The sequence below is a fragment of the Sinocyclocheilus grahami genome, unplaced genomic scaffold (assembly GCF_001515645.1).
Source record: "Sinocyclocheilus grahami isolate Dianchi unplaced genomic scaffold, SAMN03320097.WGS_v1.1 scaffold2318.1, whole genome shotgun sequence".
Classification (NCBI taxonomy): domain Eukaryota; kingdom Metazoa; phylum Chordata; class Actinopteri; order Cypriniformes; family Cyprinidae; genus Sinocyclocheilus; species Sinocyclocheilus grahami.
In genome coordinates this window covers 49,219-66,839 of record NW_015507497.1, presented here as the reverse complement: position 1 = coordinate 66,839, position 17,621 = coordinate 49,219, and the positions used below count along the sequence as shown (strand labels likewise).

General features: G+C 34.8%; 2 protein-coding genes across 2 annotated transcripts; both read right to left on the bottom strand.

Moving 5' to 3' along the window:
- Positions 1–621: 621 nt before the first annotated feature.
- Positions 622–1,779, bottom strand: LOC107574723 (P2Y purinoceptor 1-like). Its single transcript, XM_016261173.1, has one exon. It carries the CDS (start codon positions 1,737–1,739, stop codon positions 774–776), a length of 966 nt encoding a protein of 321 aa, XP_016116659.1. The 5' UTR covers positions 1,740–1,779; the 3' UTR covers positions 622–773.
- Positions 1,780–3,287: 1,508 nt separating this feature from the next.
- On the bottom strand, positions 3,288–7,754 carry LOC107574719 (protein NOV-like). Its single transcript, XM_016261170.1, has 5 exons — positions 7,741–7,754; positions 6,333–6,472; positions 5,581–5,829; positions 3,800–4,020; positions 3,288–3,718 (listed from the first exon to the last, which is right to left on the bottom strand). The coding sequence occupies exons 1-5, from the start codon at positions 7,752–7,754 to the stop codon at positions 3,434–3,436; spliced, it is 909 nt and encodes a 302-aa protein (XP_016116656.1). The 3' UTR covers positions 3,288–3,433.
- Positions 7,755–17,621: the final 9,867 nt, after the last annotated feature.

The following is a 17,621-nucleotide window of genomic DNA, read 5'->3' as shown; positions in this document are numbered from 1 at the left end:
TTTTTTATGTTGGCCATCAAGTGTAGACAAAACACAATACCAAAATTCATCATACAAAAGAAAGGTAACGTTTCTTTATAATATTTAGTTAAACTATATCCATCTTCTTTGTATTTAATATATCTTTACCTTGCATAGTTTTGTTCATGTATTGGGATGCAAGTCTATCTATCTATCTTGTCAATCTTGAGGAAAGTTCAGATCTTTCAGTTTTGCTTTTACTTTACCACATGCCAGTCATGTAAGATTGCTTGGTGTGTCATATCTTAATGTGGATATTATAACACTGTTCATTTGTTTAATCTTGTGCAATAAAAACCATTAGGTCAATTTGTGTTTTAGTAGTGTTATGTTGCTTAGAAACTAGAGCACTACTGTGATATTGATGAATGTACATTATCCAACTCAAAAATCTGTGAAGTTATGAATGTATGTATGCAAACATAAAAAGCAAACATTTATTTTCAGTCATTCAATGTGTAAAACTAAGCATTGCAAGCCACATAAAAATACACCACATTTAGCTATGATTATCCAGTATAATGACCTTGATGGTTGAAAGCTGAAAGACAATAAGAACAAACTCCCTTCTGTTTTTCAGAATACAATAAGGTATGAGAGCATAGCCTATATCCTGCCACAAGATGTATAGCAGTTGGGCCCCAAATAACCACAACTTTCATAAAGATGAACATCCATGTCCTCGAAGCGAGAAAACGTCATCACACAACAAAGAATATTCATATCTAATTCATTGCCATGCTGTCGAGAATTTAATTCTGTAAGGGACAGTCTGCCACAAGAGAGACGGCAGCCGATTGGCGACGGGCTCGTCCGCACTTTACGAAACACTTCATCAGCAATTCATCACTGTTAAAGAGGTAAACCAGTGGATTGATCGCACTATTCATGCAGGCCAATCCATTACCAACTTGGTTTGCGATGTACACATTAGAATACCATTTCAGACACGTGCCGTCCAGTTTGAAGATTCGAGTTGCCAGGTTTAAATTTCTAAAAATGTGATAAGGAATAAAACAAATAGAGAAGAGCAGGGTCAGGATGACAACCAGTCTGAGACACCTCAGCTTCAAGATGACATCGATGTCTTTCTTTGTCATCAGAGTAAACGCCACATGTCCGTAGCAGCATAACATTATTAACAACGGGATCCCAAATCCAACAACCGTTCTTCCGATGCTGTACTTCAGGTATTTCCTAATGTACTTGTCCGAAGTTGTGTCAAAACATGATGTTACGTTGTTGTTGGTTTTGTCAAAGAACATATCAGGCAGGCACTGAAGAAAAACCAAAAACCACACCAGCGAAGCAATCATCACAGAGTGTCTCGCTGTAATTCTGCCTTTAGCCCTCAAAGTGTGAACGATGCCGAGATGCCTGTAAACGCTGATGCATGTGAGGAAACCAATGCTGCCGTACAGGTTGATGCAGAAGCACACTCTTAAAATCTTGCAGAAAACATCTCCAAATATCCATTTGCTGCTGGACGCGTAGTAAACCACCAAATAGGGCAAGGTTAAAAGATATAAAATGTCCGCCAGGCAAAGATTGAACACAAAGATATTTACATTACCAATTTTCCTCCAGTTATCATACATAGATTTCAGCCCCAAACAGTTGCCAATAACTCCAAGGATGAAAACAGTCACGTAGACTGTGGGCAAAAATGTGTGCGTGAAATCAAAACTGACAAATTTACAGGTAGAATTGGACTCCATCGTTGATTAAGACAATCAGACTTTCTTGTTGGAGGTTGGAGATGCATGAGAATTCTCGCACATGAAAATATGGCACAGGAAGTGAGCACATTGACTGATGCCTTCACCGAGAAAGGCACAGCACATGCCAAAGAAAACTCTGAACTTTGAGCTTTAACTAATTTAGATTATAGAGAAACAGCACTTATATATTAGCCTATACATTTATACATAAAATAATCATATATTTTGTCTGTGAATTCTAAAGGACCTATATTTGTTTACTTATATTTTGAGTAATTTAATTATAAAGTAGGCTAATAATAAAATGATATGTAATTATGTATCACTATACTGTATAGTTATACCCGGAGTACATGTAATAAAAAAATCTCACTTATTATCATTACACTGAATATCCTCTTTATTTCTTTTGTATTTTTTTCATTCATGTACATTAATCCCTTGCAAAATGGAACAAATTCTATCAAATGCAAAACAGAGCATCTAATTCTTGCTTGCCTTTCCTCGTAAAAACAAGAGAGGGCAGCCTTACACTTCTGAATCGCTGTAGAGTGAGAGACTCAAGCTACTAGATTTGATTTCATTAACTTAATATTGTTTTAGGTAGGCCTATTGTTGAACTTCCGCTTTAAAAATAAAAAATAAAATGCGTATTTCCCCGTATTTACATTTATGTATGCTAAATTTAGCTAGATACAATAATTTCCTTATAATATGTGAATGTCAAAAGTTAATAAAGCTACTAGACCCCAAGAAAATGAGACAGGCACACATCACAAAAAAACATGTTATTGAGTATTTATGAGATTTGTATGATGAGATTTTTTAAAAAACGTTTGCATAAGGTCTGACAAATGACTGCAAAGATGTGAGGTGGCAAATTACAGTGCAATAAACTTGAAATATTCCAAATGAACACAAATGTTAAAGGTTCTAGTATTAATGACAGAAACATACATAAGTATTTACATATATACACAATCAATCCTTTTGCATGAAATTGGTAAGCACTAAAGTACGGCTAGTGTCAGTCTTCAAATAAAAGCCTGCAGTAAATACAGGTGAACATGCCACATTTAACTCAAAAAAATAATTGTCTAAATTTCACATAGCATCTAACTAATTCTTCTGCATTCATGTGCAAAGTTATTTCAGGTAAATTTCAAATCAGTCTAAGACAGGATGTTTCTTTGCTTAGATGAGGAGAAAACATTAGATCTCATTTACATAATTTTCATCTTTTGTGAGCTAATAGCTTTGGAATTCATTGAGAGCCACAATTGTCCAATGATAAGCGCAAAACTGACAAAGATGCAGACTGAACGCTTACATAATTGTTTGATATCTTTCAAGTGTAAAGTTTTTTCAAAGTAAAACAGCTGCCAATGTGTAAACCCAATAGAAAAAAATTCTGGCAGATCTTAAACTCATAAAATATTTTAATTACACCAAAGATACCAGCAGACACCTGTCGTCTTAAGACAGTGTCCTGAAAAAAGCATTGCTGTCAAATCTCAAATGGCTTATGTATTCTTTAGTGCTCTTTTTAATGTTTTTTCTTTTTTTCAGTGAAATTAAACATCAAATCTTGAGTTGGCTCGTTGTAACTAACACGCAATAAGACATTTTAAACTCAGAGCATCCAATATGAAGCTACTAGATCGAAAGTCAGTCTATAAGAGAGTCAGTTTCTAACCCCAGAAGGGTGTCCCTCTATATGCCCTTCCGGATGAATAGGGGCAGTTGTAATGACAGATGCAGGAGTTGATGGTCATGACAGCATGTTTGAGCAGTCTTCCTCCAGGGCAGCGGAAAGTGACCAGTGCCATGCGTGTGTGGTAAGGAGTGCAACAACGGTTGTCTTTACATGAGCCGCAATAACGGGGCCTGTAGAACTGCGTACTATAGCAGCCCTGGTGGAAAAGCCGCACTGGGTTTGCTGACCTGTAGCTGGGTTGACATTTCCTCCTTGACCACTGAAATATAGAAGCAGGGTTGGTTAGAGAATGGTTTGACTGGTCAAAACCAAAGCATCCTATGGTAGATCAGAGACTCACCTGTGGGTTTCTCTGGAGAAAAGGCTGACAGGGTCGGATCATGCACAAGCGCATCTGCATCTCCAGGCGACAGGCCGGGTTTTGATTGGACACCCGTGTGGATATTCCAGGCCCGCAGGTATGTGAGCAGGCGCTCCACTCTGAGCTCTGGTCTATGCAGTTTGAACCGGGTCTGGTTTGGTATGCAGAGTCTCCAGGCATTGTCTGATCCCTTCCTGAAGCTGCCATCCCAAAAACAATTTAATTAGACTTGCACAGTTCAATTAAACTTACACAACACTTACACGTGTTTCAAAAAGAAACAGGGTACTTTGTAATTGCCACATACTGACTATTACAGACCCAATGAACTCATGTTTCATACATAGCCAGGTGTATTTCATTACATTTCAAAAATATTTCTTAATAATTTTCCCCAAAATTCTATGTAATGTTATCACATTGGACAAAAAAACTGACTTTTCTCAAGAGTATCACAATTTAAAAATGTAGCGAATTTGTGTTCTTTTTGGGTATGTTTCCACTTTTTTCCATCTTTTTGTGTTATATTATTACCAAATATTGGATTCGATCTTTTTATCAACATGTTTTCTTTCACTTCGCACTGGTTTTGTAATTCTTTTTTGGAACTGATTTATTGATTTCAGCTTATGCACTGTTTTTGAGTGAACACATTGCTTTTTTTAAGGGCAGCCATTTTTGACTGGGAACGCCAAATTAGGAAAAGGACTTAAAGGGTTAAAATAACACGCACAGTATTGTACACAATAAGTCATGCAATATGCATTTAGAAATGACAGTATATAGTATCAGTGTTGATTTCATGTTAAGTTTAAGTTTAAATATTAAAGAGATGGTTCACCCAAAAAAATGAAATATCTTTAATAATCTTAATATCAAAAATATCTTAATTTGTGTTTCGAAGATGAATGAAGGTCCTAAAGGTTTGGAACGACATGAGAGTGAGTAATTAATGACAGCATTTTCATTTTTGGGTGAACTATGCCTTTAATTCTGTCTCATTAAAACTTATAGAGCTGCATAAATTCGTAATCAGCTCGTACCATCTGACAATCATTGTTATAATTTGAGAATCCCAAGGAAGCAATACTAAATACCTCCATCCTTATGAGATGATAATCAGGCATTCATTGGCAGTGTTTTATGCACATGGACCTGTTAACATCTCCACTGTAAACACACTTGGAACAAAATGTACCATTCCAGCTGATTTAACTTGGATGAACACCCTCCTGTCCTGTGTTCCATGCTCTCTGGCTTTTTGGAGTTTCATTGTTGTGCTACACAGACATGAGTCCTGTTATGAATCATGGAAAGTTGGTTTTGGGAAGAAGTTAGAATTTGTGCTTTTGGGTTCCATCTTGGCAAGACATTTTCAATTAAAATGGTCAAAATCCCACAATGACAACCTCAAACGGGAATGTAATTGAGAGTTCTCAGATAGGGATTTGAATAAGAAACATGTAAAAAGATTTATGCAAAATCCCAAAAGAAAGAGAGACGGTTTACATTCCAGCTCGTGAAAAAAATTGTTTTCTGGACATTAAAGGGGTCATATGATGCTGCTAAAAAGAACATTATTTTGTGTATTTGGCGTGGCTGACTCTTAACTTTTATAAAGAATATCTCTTTGGATTTGAGACTTTAGTCTTTGCAACTTTACAGATCTTCTTTATGCACCAAGAGCTTGTAACACTCCAAAGAGAAAGGAAAAATTTAAATCGCATCATATGACCCCTTTAAGACGGGTAATAAAGTACCTATGTGAGCGTCCTGAAGCACCGTGTTGTCCATATTTTCACACACCCAATCTTTACAGCATTTTCCTGGTTGTTGAACCCTTCGAGGATGAGGGCAGTCTGGGGTGGGCAAGAGAACATCCTCACTGCACCGGGGCACACAGGTCACCCCTCCACCCGAACAGTGACACTGAAGAGCACACGAGGGCTGAAATACCTGGCCTTCCTGATAGGAGACTCCATTATGCTCACAGCCCAGCTCCTTCTGACCTAAAAACAAAGGTTCAGAAGATTACACTGACAATATATATAATGCCGGTCTAAATGTTGTGGTGTTTTTATGAAGGATTGCTGTGGAGGTTGGCTTTGTATTTTATTTGCCCCCACTGTAAAAAAAAAAATTGTCTTTGTAAAACAAGTACAATTTATATATTATATTATATTATAAATAATTTGTGAGGAAATGAAATTGCATTTGAGATTTTGATTTATCATTTTAGCAGCTATTTTTAAATCTGATAATGAAAATATATTTTCATTATCAATCCAGTACAACCCTGTCAAAATGATATTTTCTCATTTGAGGTACTGTAGTATAAACTATATATAATATATATTTTATATATTATATTATTATAAATAAATTTATGTAGTATTTCATTATAAATCCAGTACAACCCATGGCATAATTGATCTTAAAGGATTAATCAAATGCTCAAACCAACATAAAAAATGACTAATTAAAGGTGCAAAATGCACTGTCACACGGATACAGCTCACTGCAGGCCTCACCCTGCTGCTTTGCACACACCTGACAGCACTGGCACCCATCGAGAATGAGAGGAACACCTTCTGGGCAGGCTGGTACAGAGCTTTGGCACTGACATGGGCCGCCACACTGCTGACAGCACACCTAAGACAGCATACAGGAAGAAGTGTTATGTAATGCATGCAACAGAGCAATCAGAGTTTGGGTAAAATCTGCTTTGTAAAATCGAATTAGTTGGGCTTACTTAAAAAAAAGCATGCAAACCGATTGCCTTGCAAAAACTAAGTAAAGTGAAATAGGAATAGTATGTTGTACTGACAAAAGCTTAGTTAGTATAGTTAACTTACACAAGAGTTCTAGTAACTAAAAAAGAACAGTAGGGGGTGCTTGATCCTTTTTATTTAGGTTTACTCATGAATTAGTATAGCTACTCACTGACTCCCAGAGTGCATTGTGGCATGAATAAATTATGCAGTTGCTTTGTTTTAGTTGTTGATTTTATTTGACAATTTTATTTGCTGTCTTTTGTCAGTAGTAGCGCAACAAAAAGAGCAAATAAAATGGTTATTGTTACAATTCATGAAAATAAATGCAATTGAATTGTTATCATTGTTGTGATTCACGTGCTGAATGTTTAAGTCTGTGTGTGACTTTAGCACATTACCACACTTTATTTAAGGATTATATAAATCTAACTAAAAGCATCTCAAGTTACTTAAGAAAACGAAACTTGAAAAAGCTCGTTAATATGCATTTACACATTAAAATACTCTAATGCTTTAATTAGAAGATAGAACACCTTATAAATGCAACTTGATTATTACTTTTCTTCCCTTGAAATCAAATAGCTCTGACGTCATGATACTTTACTGCTTTAACAGAAAAAGAATTACAGAAACATAATTGAAGTTTCAAGTGCCCACCCAACCAAAGGGAACGCTAATCACTATAATGCTGAGTTAAAAAAACACATTTTAGGAAAATCAACATCAATTTATGAAGTTAGCTTATGTGATGTTCTCTCAAATATTTCAGTTGCAGTGAAAATTCAACATTCAAGATGACTTTGGGAACGAGTGAATGCAACTAGTGAAAGATAACTGCAGACATGGAGGAAATGGGTGAAAAGTCTATTAAGACTCTTTTTCTTTTCTTCTTCTTCTGTTGTTATGTTGCTCATTAGCAACATATTAGTGCACTGCTGCCTCTCACTGGTTTATTAATGTCATTTGTTCCTTTGTGGCTACTTGAATATTTTAAGTAAGTGTCACTCAATACAGTAAGTAAATTGTTTTATTTGCCTTGAAAGTAGCTGTAACTTAATAAAACCTAGTAAGTATAACAACTAAGTAAAGATAACTAATTAAATGTAAGTAAGGTAAACTATTGGATTTTACAGTGAAAATCTGTACCATGTGAAAACCATGACGTTTCAGTAATCAAACATTATTGTAATATAATGTAATTCTTTTTTCTTTCAAGTTCCCCATTAATGCTATATTGGTGATGACTGCCTCCAATAATAGCACTGCTGGTTTTTAAAACATGCAACTTTGATTAAAATTGATAATATGCATATGAAGAAGCAAAAGGATTTTCCCTCATGCGAATCACTTACAGTAAGTATTCCCAGGCTCTGAATACATAAAACAGGCTTTCAATTATAAGCTAGCGTTACAGCCAACACACTTAAGATGACAATCTTACATTTGTACAGAACATTGACACTTTAATTAAGCATTAATTCTCCATTACATTCTGTTTATACTGGGAAAACCCCAGTTTAATAAAGGGTTCTCACAGACAACAAAACTTCCCACAAAAAGTATATCTTTAGGCAAAACACAGTAATAGTATTCAGAATGAAAAATATTGTCTTATTTTTGAATGATTTTTAATTCAGTTTAAGAGTGGAGGACAGAGTAATCTAAATATTATTATGCTATAAATGGTATTAAATAAACATTCATCAAAGTCCAGTGGAAACATGTTATAGGGTTTCAGGAATGTTTAAATTTGTTCTGGAAGGATGATCCACAAAAATATTGTTTAAATATTTAGAGATTAACAGAGCAAGAAAAGCAGATGTGGGACAAAAGCTCCTTCTTTCATGTCTAAAATTCAGCCAGTTGTGGTTAAAAACTAGTCCAATAATGTCTCATGGAAAAGTTTTCGCCTAGAGTAAAGTACACGCATTGAACTTCCCTTGCTCTGTGCCAAGGAACTGACTTATGTTAACAGGAATACAGAATACTGGAAAGGCAGGCTCTGATTCATACACTAAACCAGCAATGTGCAGGAGTGCTTTCATTTAACACCTGCTTTGGTACAACAGAATAAAACCCTGAATACTAAATGACAGTGCAGTTCAGTCATGGTAATTCTAGAATGAATGTACATCAGCCCTAACAGGAAACCTCTCTCAGTGTAGTGTTATTGGTTTAATTAAAGAAATATATTCCGTGGTCTGTAAACCTCATTTTGGTATTGGAACTTTGGGTTTACTCCTTCATTCACATCAATTCCTGTGCGCTGCACATGTGATCTTCAGGGCTTTGGCTTAGGACCTTTCCAATTTCCTTTCTTCCTAGATCCTCAGTTAACGCACACCCTGTAATAAATAAGAATTACTTGATGAATTGACATGTTTGACCAGACAAACTGAACATAATTCTAACATTTCTTAGGCTTCGCCAGACAATTCCTTATTATCTTAATGTTAAAAAGTTTTTTGGTGTGCCTTTAAGGTTTGAAAAATTTGGCCCTAACTGCAATATGTGTCATAGTTAATCAGCTGGAGTCATAGCTAATCATTTGAAAATTGGAAATGTTTTTTCTTTGTATTCCTTGTCAATAGTACATTTCCTTTCATATGAATCTTAAATCTAACCTGACGCTGAGACCTAAAAATGTTTGCAAATAAAAACTTCTAATATGGATAATCTATAGCCAGCCAATGTTGCTAAAACATCACGTAACATAAAAACAAAGTGATCAGTTGACTTTACTTAAAAAAAAAAGAGGAAACCCGTTGCCTTAAATTATTAAGTAAACTGCATGCATAATGAAAGAAATAAGTTGTGAACTTGACAATTCTGAGTTACACTGACAAATAACAGTTTGAAAATGTGTTGTGTTCACTTTTTATTTTAAGTTGGACTAACTTAAATGTATTAAATTGCAATTACTTAAAAGTCTAAATCTACTTAATTTTAAACCATTAAGTCTAAGTTCTGTCTACTTAGTTAAATTGAGGAAACCCGTTGCCTTGAAAAAATGAAGTAACCACATACGTGTAATTACAATTAACTTGTGACTGATTTGATCTTATTTTATCAATTTCTTCAAAGTTAAAAATTGTAGGCTACTAATACAATTCTTTAAAATACAAAATTGTTCAAAATAGACTGCACAAAAACATTTCTATGAAGAATTCAACTCACCCTTATTTATATATAGTGCTTCATACAATACAGATTACATTGTTAAACAGGAATAGTGTGTTGATAATGCAAACAAAATTCAGCTCTGATGTAAAGCAGTTTTAAAAAGTGGACAATAATAAACAGTCAATTTTTTAATTTAAAGTCAGTTCATTGTTGATTCACTAATGTCATCTCAGTTCAGTATCTGTGCAATCAAGTTGATAATATTCCCAAATAATAAGTGATCTCAACTAAGCAATCCAAAGGCAACAGTGGCAAGGAACCAAAACTCCATTGAAAAGAATGGAGAAAAAACCTTGGGAGAAACTAGGCTCAGTCAAAAGGCCAGTTCTCCTCTGGCCAGATGAAACCAGCATGATGTGGTTTTTCGTGGTCTTTGCTGAGGTGTTGTCACGATGGCCATCTAGTTGACGAGGTCTTTGCAGGGGATCTAACTCTAGGGTTCATCTCCAGGTCTCACTAGGTGCTGATCCACCATCTGATCTGGATACAGACTGAGTCTGGGTGGCTACGGTGACCTTGGAATAAGAATGAGACAGACTGATATTAGTGAAGATGCCATTCTTCATGCGATGTAACAAGTACATCGGGTGTATTTGATATTGCTATTGTTATTGAACCCCTTCAAAATGAGACATGGCCATTTTGGGAATAACTTCACTGGACACTTCAAACATTACAATTACACCACCTTTTCTTTAAATATTGCAAGGCTGTCAAAGTAAATTACCACGGTTTGACCACACGGAAGAAGATTGCAAAATATCCATTAAATAGTCCCACGCTGACACTTCTGCTTGAATGTGCTCTCAGCATATGCCTGAAATTATATGAGAGCCATTAACACAAACTGGCTAACTAGCTAACTCACATTTCCCAATCCCATCCCACCCTCGTATATTTTGTAAACATTCAGTCAGTGTGTGACCTAATGTACTATCCAGTTGGTCTTTATCACAAAATACCCAATAAGCAAAAGTACATCCAAAAGAGAACCCAGAATCAAAGTTATAATATCTTATGTCTTCTGAACGTCCAATATTGACATCCACAGGACCTCACTCAAGAAGGTTAAAATTTAGTTCAGATGTAGTAATTGTTGACGTATTTTCAACATCTTATAGTATCATCTGCAGTCTCATTTAGACATAATTTACACTGCTTCTGGACCACAAAAACGCTCTTAGGCTGCATTAAATTAAAACTCATGCAAATCAACTCAGACTCAGCGTGTTTGTATTAAAATCAAGGAAACAAAAGAAACTTCACTCATCATACAGTGCATAACAATTAACAACAACAACAAAAACAGTTTAGTGTAGTTGGGTCCATACAGTATGTTCACGGAGATAAATTGGGGTGAAAAACTTCTAATTCATTTTTATTTTTTCAAAAGCAATTAACAAATTAACTCCAATTAAAATTCTTAAAGATGGTACATTCTTTATTCATGTAATAGTCAAGTGTTTACATAACTTGCCTAAATAATATCTGCATGCACAATAATGAAAAGAAAACAAAAAATGCTAGAGGACAGGCATCCATATACAGCAGAGTCTGGTGTGGCAGGTGGAACTGGAAATGACTTCTGTACAGGTTGTCACAACCATAGAAATGTATAGATTCCCTATTAGACCGCTCCAAATACGTTGACGCATCCGCCATCTTGGAACGGTCAACTTGACGTCATTCACCATAATAATCAATGAATATTCAAAAATATACACGCGTATAACTTGCTGTTGTAGATGCACACAGTCAATGCGCTCAAAGGTTTGCAGACTGTTCCAAAAATGGTGGATGGATCATGATTATTATTAATATAAATGTAGCTTCACACTCATTTTGGCCTCTGTGGTGAATATATGATCAGACAGACTGATATTTAATATTTAGTGAATCGTTTCAAAGTTCTAGACTAATTTCACAGGCTCAGCGTCCAGGATCCACAACAAAGTCTATTTTACTACAAGAACAAACACTTCACACCAGATAAAGTTTTGAAAATATTACATATATTATTGTGAAGTTATGTGTTTTAGTAAAAAATTCAAACAACTAAAAGGTATCAAGCAACAAAAATTTACCTCAGGTTGTAACTGGCCACCTCACGTGCAAATTAACCAACAGGAATATATAAAATTACAAAGAGGGGAATTTGGAAACTTCATAACACAGAACAATATAAATCTAAAGTGAAATCTAACTTTGAACTGACAAAACGCCGAATAAAAATATGTTTATAATGCTTAACTTTGGCTTAGCACCGGTCCTTGTGGTGATATGCTCAAAGATTGCAACTCGCCATAAAACCAAGAAGAAGCATCCGTCTGTCAGATGACCGTTAGAGAGCTTCACAGTTTGAATGCGTCACTTGTGAAGGTGTTAGGTCTCATCCTCTGTGGGTTTTATGAAGTGTCCTCAACGTAGACGTAAATAAATTACACACAGGAAGGATCTATCACTATGATATAATCTTCAGTCTTTGGTAATATACTGAACAGAGGTGTTACCTCTGGCAAGTGAGGCAGTGTCTCCTCCAAAAATGTAAAAATTGGATGACAAAATAATCTATATTTCAAACATAAATAGCAAATATTACTAAATATGGCATTAAAAGTATAAAAGTGACTAGTTTTTATAAAGTAACACTGTCCAACAGCGACACCCGCAGGTAAAGTTACAGCGGAGGCTTGCCTCCCTTCAGTCCATAGACTTACAACAGAGATCCCTTAAGTAGATAAGGTTTGACCAAGAAGTTGCTATATTTGTCCCTAAACTTTGAAAAAAGTCTCAAAAGGGGCGGGGAAGTCGCTAAATCTAGTTACAAAGTAACTAAATTGGCAACACTGTTTTCCCCCTGTCATTTATCCCAGCGTTTACCCCTCACTTCACTAGCTCCACCCTTGCGCCATAGCTCGTGACCGGAAGAGAAGATGAGTCGTTCTGAGGGGGAGATGAGGTTAACGTTTTTGATTAAAGATTATGAGGGCACATGAATTAAAAAAAAATAATGAAGTGCACGGATAAATTATTTATAATAAACACTACAGTATTCCATTAAAAAAATAAGAATTTTCCATTTTGATTTCATGGTGACTTTAAGTAACAGGGACATAACAGAAAGTATTAAGAACTTAATCAAACTGAGTAATGTCAACAGAGCAGAAACAAATAAGTAAGTTAACAGTGCAACATCTTTTACAGGAAAGGGCTAGTCACAAAATAAATAAATATGTGAATATTAAATATTTATATTAGCTGAAATTAATTTAGAATTTTACTTGTATAATATATTAACACTACCACTAAAATCACTGACAGTCCAGATTGATCAGTCAATCAGAACAGACTATTCTGAGCCGTGTAACAGATTATTAACTTGTCAGTACAGACTGACTTATCATTTTTATATTCTCTGCGGTTCTTGCTTTGTTCACCATCAAAATCGCCGCATGCAAAGTAAATCATTAAACTTTCAGGTAGCTTTTTTTCCTTATAATTTGAGCAGACCTCTTACACATTAATCGCAGCTGCAGCCCAGATGTGCAGCGATGTAGATAAATCACCCTCAAAGAAGAAGAACCTGAATCTGACAAACTGTTTTTGAGGGGAGGAAATGATACCTACGTTCCAAGCATTCTAACTAGATGTGTGAAACTGCACGAGTCGTAACAGGAAAGCCTTTAGTTTCTGATAAGAACACATTCTAAGCAAGGGTCAAGTAATGACGTTTGAGAGGAAGCAAATCTGACAGTCACAGGAAAGATGTCAGACAACACACACAACCACATGCATTAACAGCTTTATGGGAAGAGCCCAGCAACCGTCTGGAAGGGAATATTAAAATATTTCAACTGAATTTTATCATATCAAATTACATTACACACATTTCCCCCCAAAATCAATTTGGAAAATGTGAATTGGTTGATTGATGTGCTAATGATTATCATGTTACCATCAAAGCTTGTGAAAATGAAGATGTCATTATTTGAAAATATGGGTGTTGCTTTATCAGAATTTGAATTATATAATATTCTGAAACAATATCCCTCAACTGACCGTGGTTACAAGCTGAATTTAAATACTGAAAATATACCCCTAGTCATAATAAGACTGAAATAACGACAACCCTTTTCCATTACTGGAATTTTTGCCTTAAAATAAGCAAGAACAAATAAATACAGGACAGGGGATAGATTCACTGCAGTAGCTACTTCCTAACATGTCGCCAGAGTCAATATTTTTAACAGATATTCTGCTCTTTAGCTAGGAGAAGATCTCGACGACCTCCAACGTTCTCTCAGAATCTTGATCTAACATCATGTGTAAACTGCATTTGGTTTGGTTATGAGTCATATCTGATGACAGTTTAGAGTGATGACTAGATGATGAGTAAGAAGACGTCACAGATGCATGAACAACAAACAGTGGTGCTTTATTCTGTTATACAGGGGTGTCATGCAAGGAGCCATAAATAAATGGCAAATGGAAAAAATAATGTTTTTACATCTGCTCAAAAGCTTTACATCTCTATCCATGTCTTAATAGCATAGAGCACACTGAGGGATTTATAGAAAGAATGGTGCTACCACATTCTTAAGCACTGTTCCAGCAGACTGATGTATGACACATTTAATGGGATGTTTTTGCTGGTTGGGAAACAGAAAACGGCTTCACGCAGTGTTAGAGTTGCTGGATTAGGCCAAGTTAAATAAAGGTTGTTGTTTAGGAACTGCTTTAACAGCAGGGGTTTAGAAAGAACTGTGTTAAAATGTAATGCTTTAGGCATGCAGTAGGCTAATTGTTATGTTGCCTGCTATTGGAAATGTCTCTTATTTAGCAAGTTATTTTGTACATGGTTTGTGATGTGCTCTGTTCAAGTACAAACATGTGGCAAAACATTCTCAGTGGGTCATTCAAATAGGCTATTCAACAAAGATAAACATGTCATGGAAACATTCATAGTTTAATTAGAGATGTGCATAATATATGCCGTTGCCATTTTATGAACATATATACTAGATAACAGATATACTAGACGTAATAACATTCTTATCAACCAATCATTTCCTAATTACGTTATGCATATTCAGGCATACAGGCCTGAGTATGGTCCATTTCCACTACCCACAGGAATGAATGCACTTATGACGTTATGATGACATCTAGTGGCCAACTACTGTAAGCCAGCCGCAGATCGGAGATCATCCTCAACAACAAATGACAATAATACAAATTTTATTATTATATGAAATCGTGGTTCTGAATCCAAAATCAGTTTTGGGGAAAGTTACTTTTAAAAGTAATGCATTACAATATTGCGTTACTCCAATAAAAAGTAACTAGTTACGTTACTTAGTTACTTTTTATGGAAAGTAATGCGTTACGTTGCTTTTGCGTTACTTTTCAAATCTGGACAGGGCTTGCTTGTTTGTTTTTAAAATAAAAAAGTTATATTTTTGGCAAATATAAAAGCCTTTTCACACCAAAAGTGAAATGAATAAGCCTCAGGCTGAAGGGAAAGTAAATTTACGTCCGTACTGTAGAATTAAGAAGAAGAAATTTCAACACACTTCAACAATAAAAAAAGACACACAAATGTTTGCCTAGAGTAATTTTTGCTTATTAGTATTGTTGAACTGAATCATCGAAGGTCAGAAGCAAACACATTGGTTAATAGAATGGGATTAAATACATATATGGCAAGCCGTTTTAACATTTAATCTATAAGCCGTACTACTATCTATTTTCATGGTACTAGTATCTATTATTTAGATACTAGTATCTTTTCCATTAAGTACTAGTACTTATTCATTAGGTACTAGTGCTTATTCTTTAGCTACTTGTGCTTATTCTTTAGGTACTAGTGTTTATTCTTTAGGTACTAGTGTCTTTTGTAAAGTTACTAGTACTTATTCATTAGATACTAGTACTTAATCATTAGATATTAGTACTTATTCCAATAGTGACTAGTATTTAATTATACTCTTCTTGTTAAGAAAAAATAGAACTAGTATTTTTAGTTACTAGTAACTTTTTAGACCAGAGATATCCTGATCTTAATAGATACTAGTACTTTTTAAATGTGCATTTCTGCCTGGTATGGTAATCGTATGTTGAATATTAATGAGCCGGCACATATAGGAGAGAGATTAGACAGGAAACAGAAAGAAGAAGATGGATGTACTTTTTTGAGGAAACGACATAGAAAAGAAACAATTATTTGTACACAAGCACATAGAAAACATATTTTTGTCAGTTTTGTAAACATTGTAATTTCATAAACATAGTAGCCTAATGTGTTTGATGGTCATCGAATAACCTCTAGTGGCAGGATGGAGATAAGACACCAATTTTATTGTCTGTTATTTTCCTATTTTTCCTCCAGTAAAAACAATATCATACCAGGGCTGTATGTTAACTTTGTTCGCATATAGCACTGATGCTGCAGACACTGAATGTTTTTACATTAATGTTCTGTACAGGTCACACTGGCGCTGCAGACACTGAATGTTTTTACATTAATGTTCTGTACAGGTCACACTGGCGCTGCAGACACTGAATGTTTTTACATTAAAGCTTTGTACAGGTCACACTGGTGCTGCAGACACTGAATGTTTTTACATTAAAGCTCTGTACAGGTCACACTGGTGCTGCAGACCATTCAGAACATTCTACTGTACAGAACATTCATCTCTGATATTTTTATAAGAATAAAGTTTAAAATGCAATGCTAATCGATATATCCTTTATCACTGTATAGAATGATATAAATTGGCATGATTTCTGCCTCATTCTTTTTAATGAAACCATGTCAGATTACAATAATAAGTTATTTCAAAGACTCGATTGCTGTTGTGAAGTGAATTTGAACTAAAACATATCATTATACTTTTGTTGGAAAACAGGTTTGTAATCTTTCCTTGTGTTTTCATGGAAAACCAATTAGTAAGATAGGCTAACGTTCAAAGCCAGTTAGCCTTACTTCACAATCAAATTATTTCTGCATATTAATGTATTGCATTACCACGTCGACTCTGATTGGACGGTGGAGAGGTACTCATGTTTATGTAATGATCTGTTTAAATGAAGATATCTCCAAATACATTCTCACTAGTTCTTTATGAGGTTGAAGATATCTCCAAATGAACAAGGAGACATAGTTATTTTGTTTTTGATATCATCTTTTAATTTCTGACTAGTAATTATAGCAATAGTGACTAGTATCTATTTAAATGTCACTAGTAAGCATTCATTAGATACTAGTACTTATTTTTTAGATACTGGTACTTATCCATTAGATACTAGTACCTATTTAATAGATACTAGAAGTTATTCATTAGGTACTAGTACTTATTTATTAGACACTAGTATCTTTTGTAATTACTACTAGTAACAATTCTTATCTTACTAGTCAGATGTGCTTTTTTACTTGTCTTATGTTATGACTAGTCCAAATGGCTACAGTAGAGTTCAATTAAAAAATGTACTAGTAAAATAAAAAATTATACTAGTAACATTTCGAATAAGTACTAGTATCTAATAAATGTGTACTAGTATCTATTGAATAAGTACTAGTATCTATTTAATAGGTACTAACATCTAAAAAATAAGTACTAGTATCTAATGGACAAGTACTAGTATCTAATAATAAGTACTAGTACCTGATGAATAAGTACTAGTGTCTATTTAATAGGTACTAGTATCTATAAAATATGTATAGTACCTAATGAACAACTACTAGTGCATACAAATTGAGTACTAGTCACTAGTGGAATACATACTAGTCAAAACTGAATAGTTGATATCTCAATGACGGATCCCCATAGAAGTCAATGGCAAAA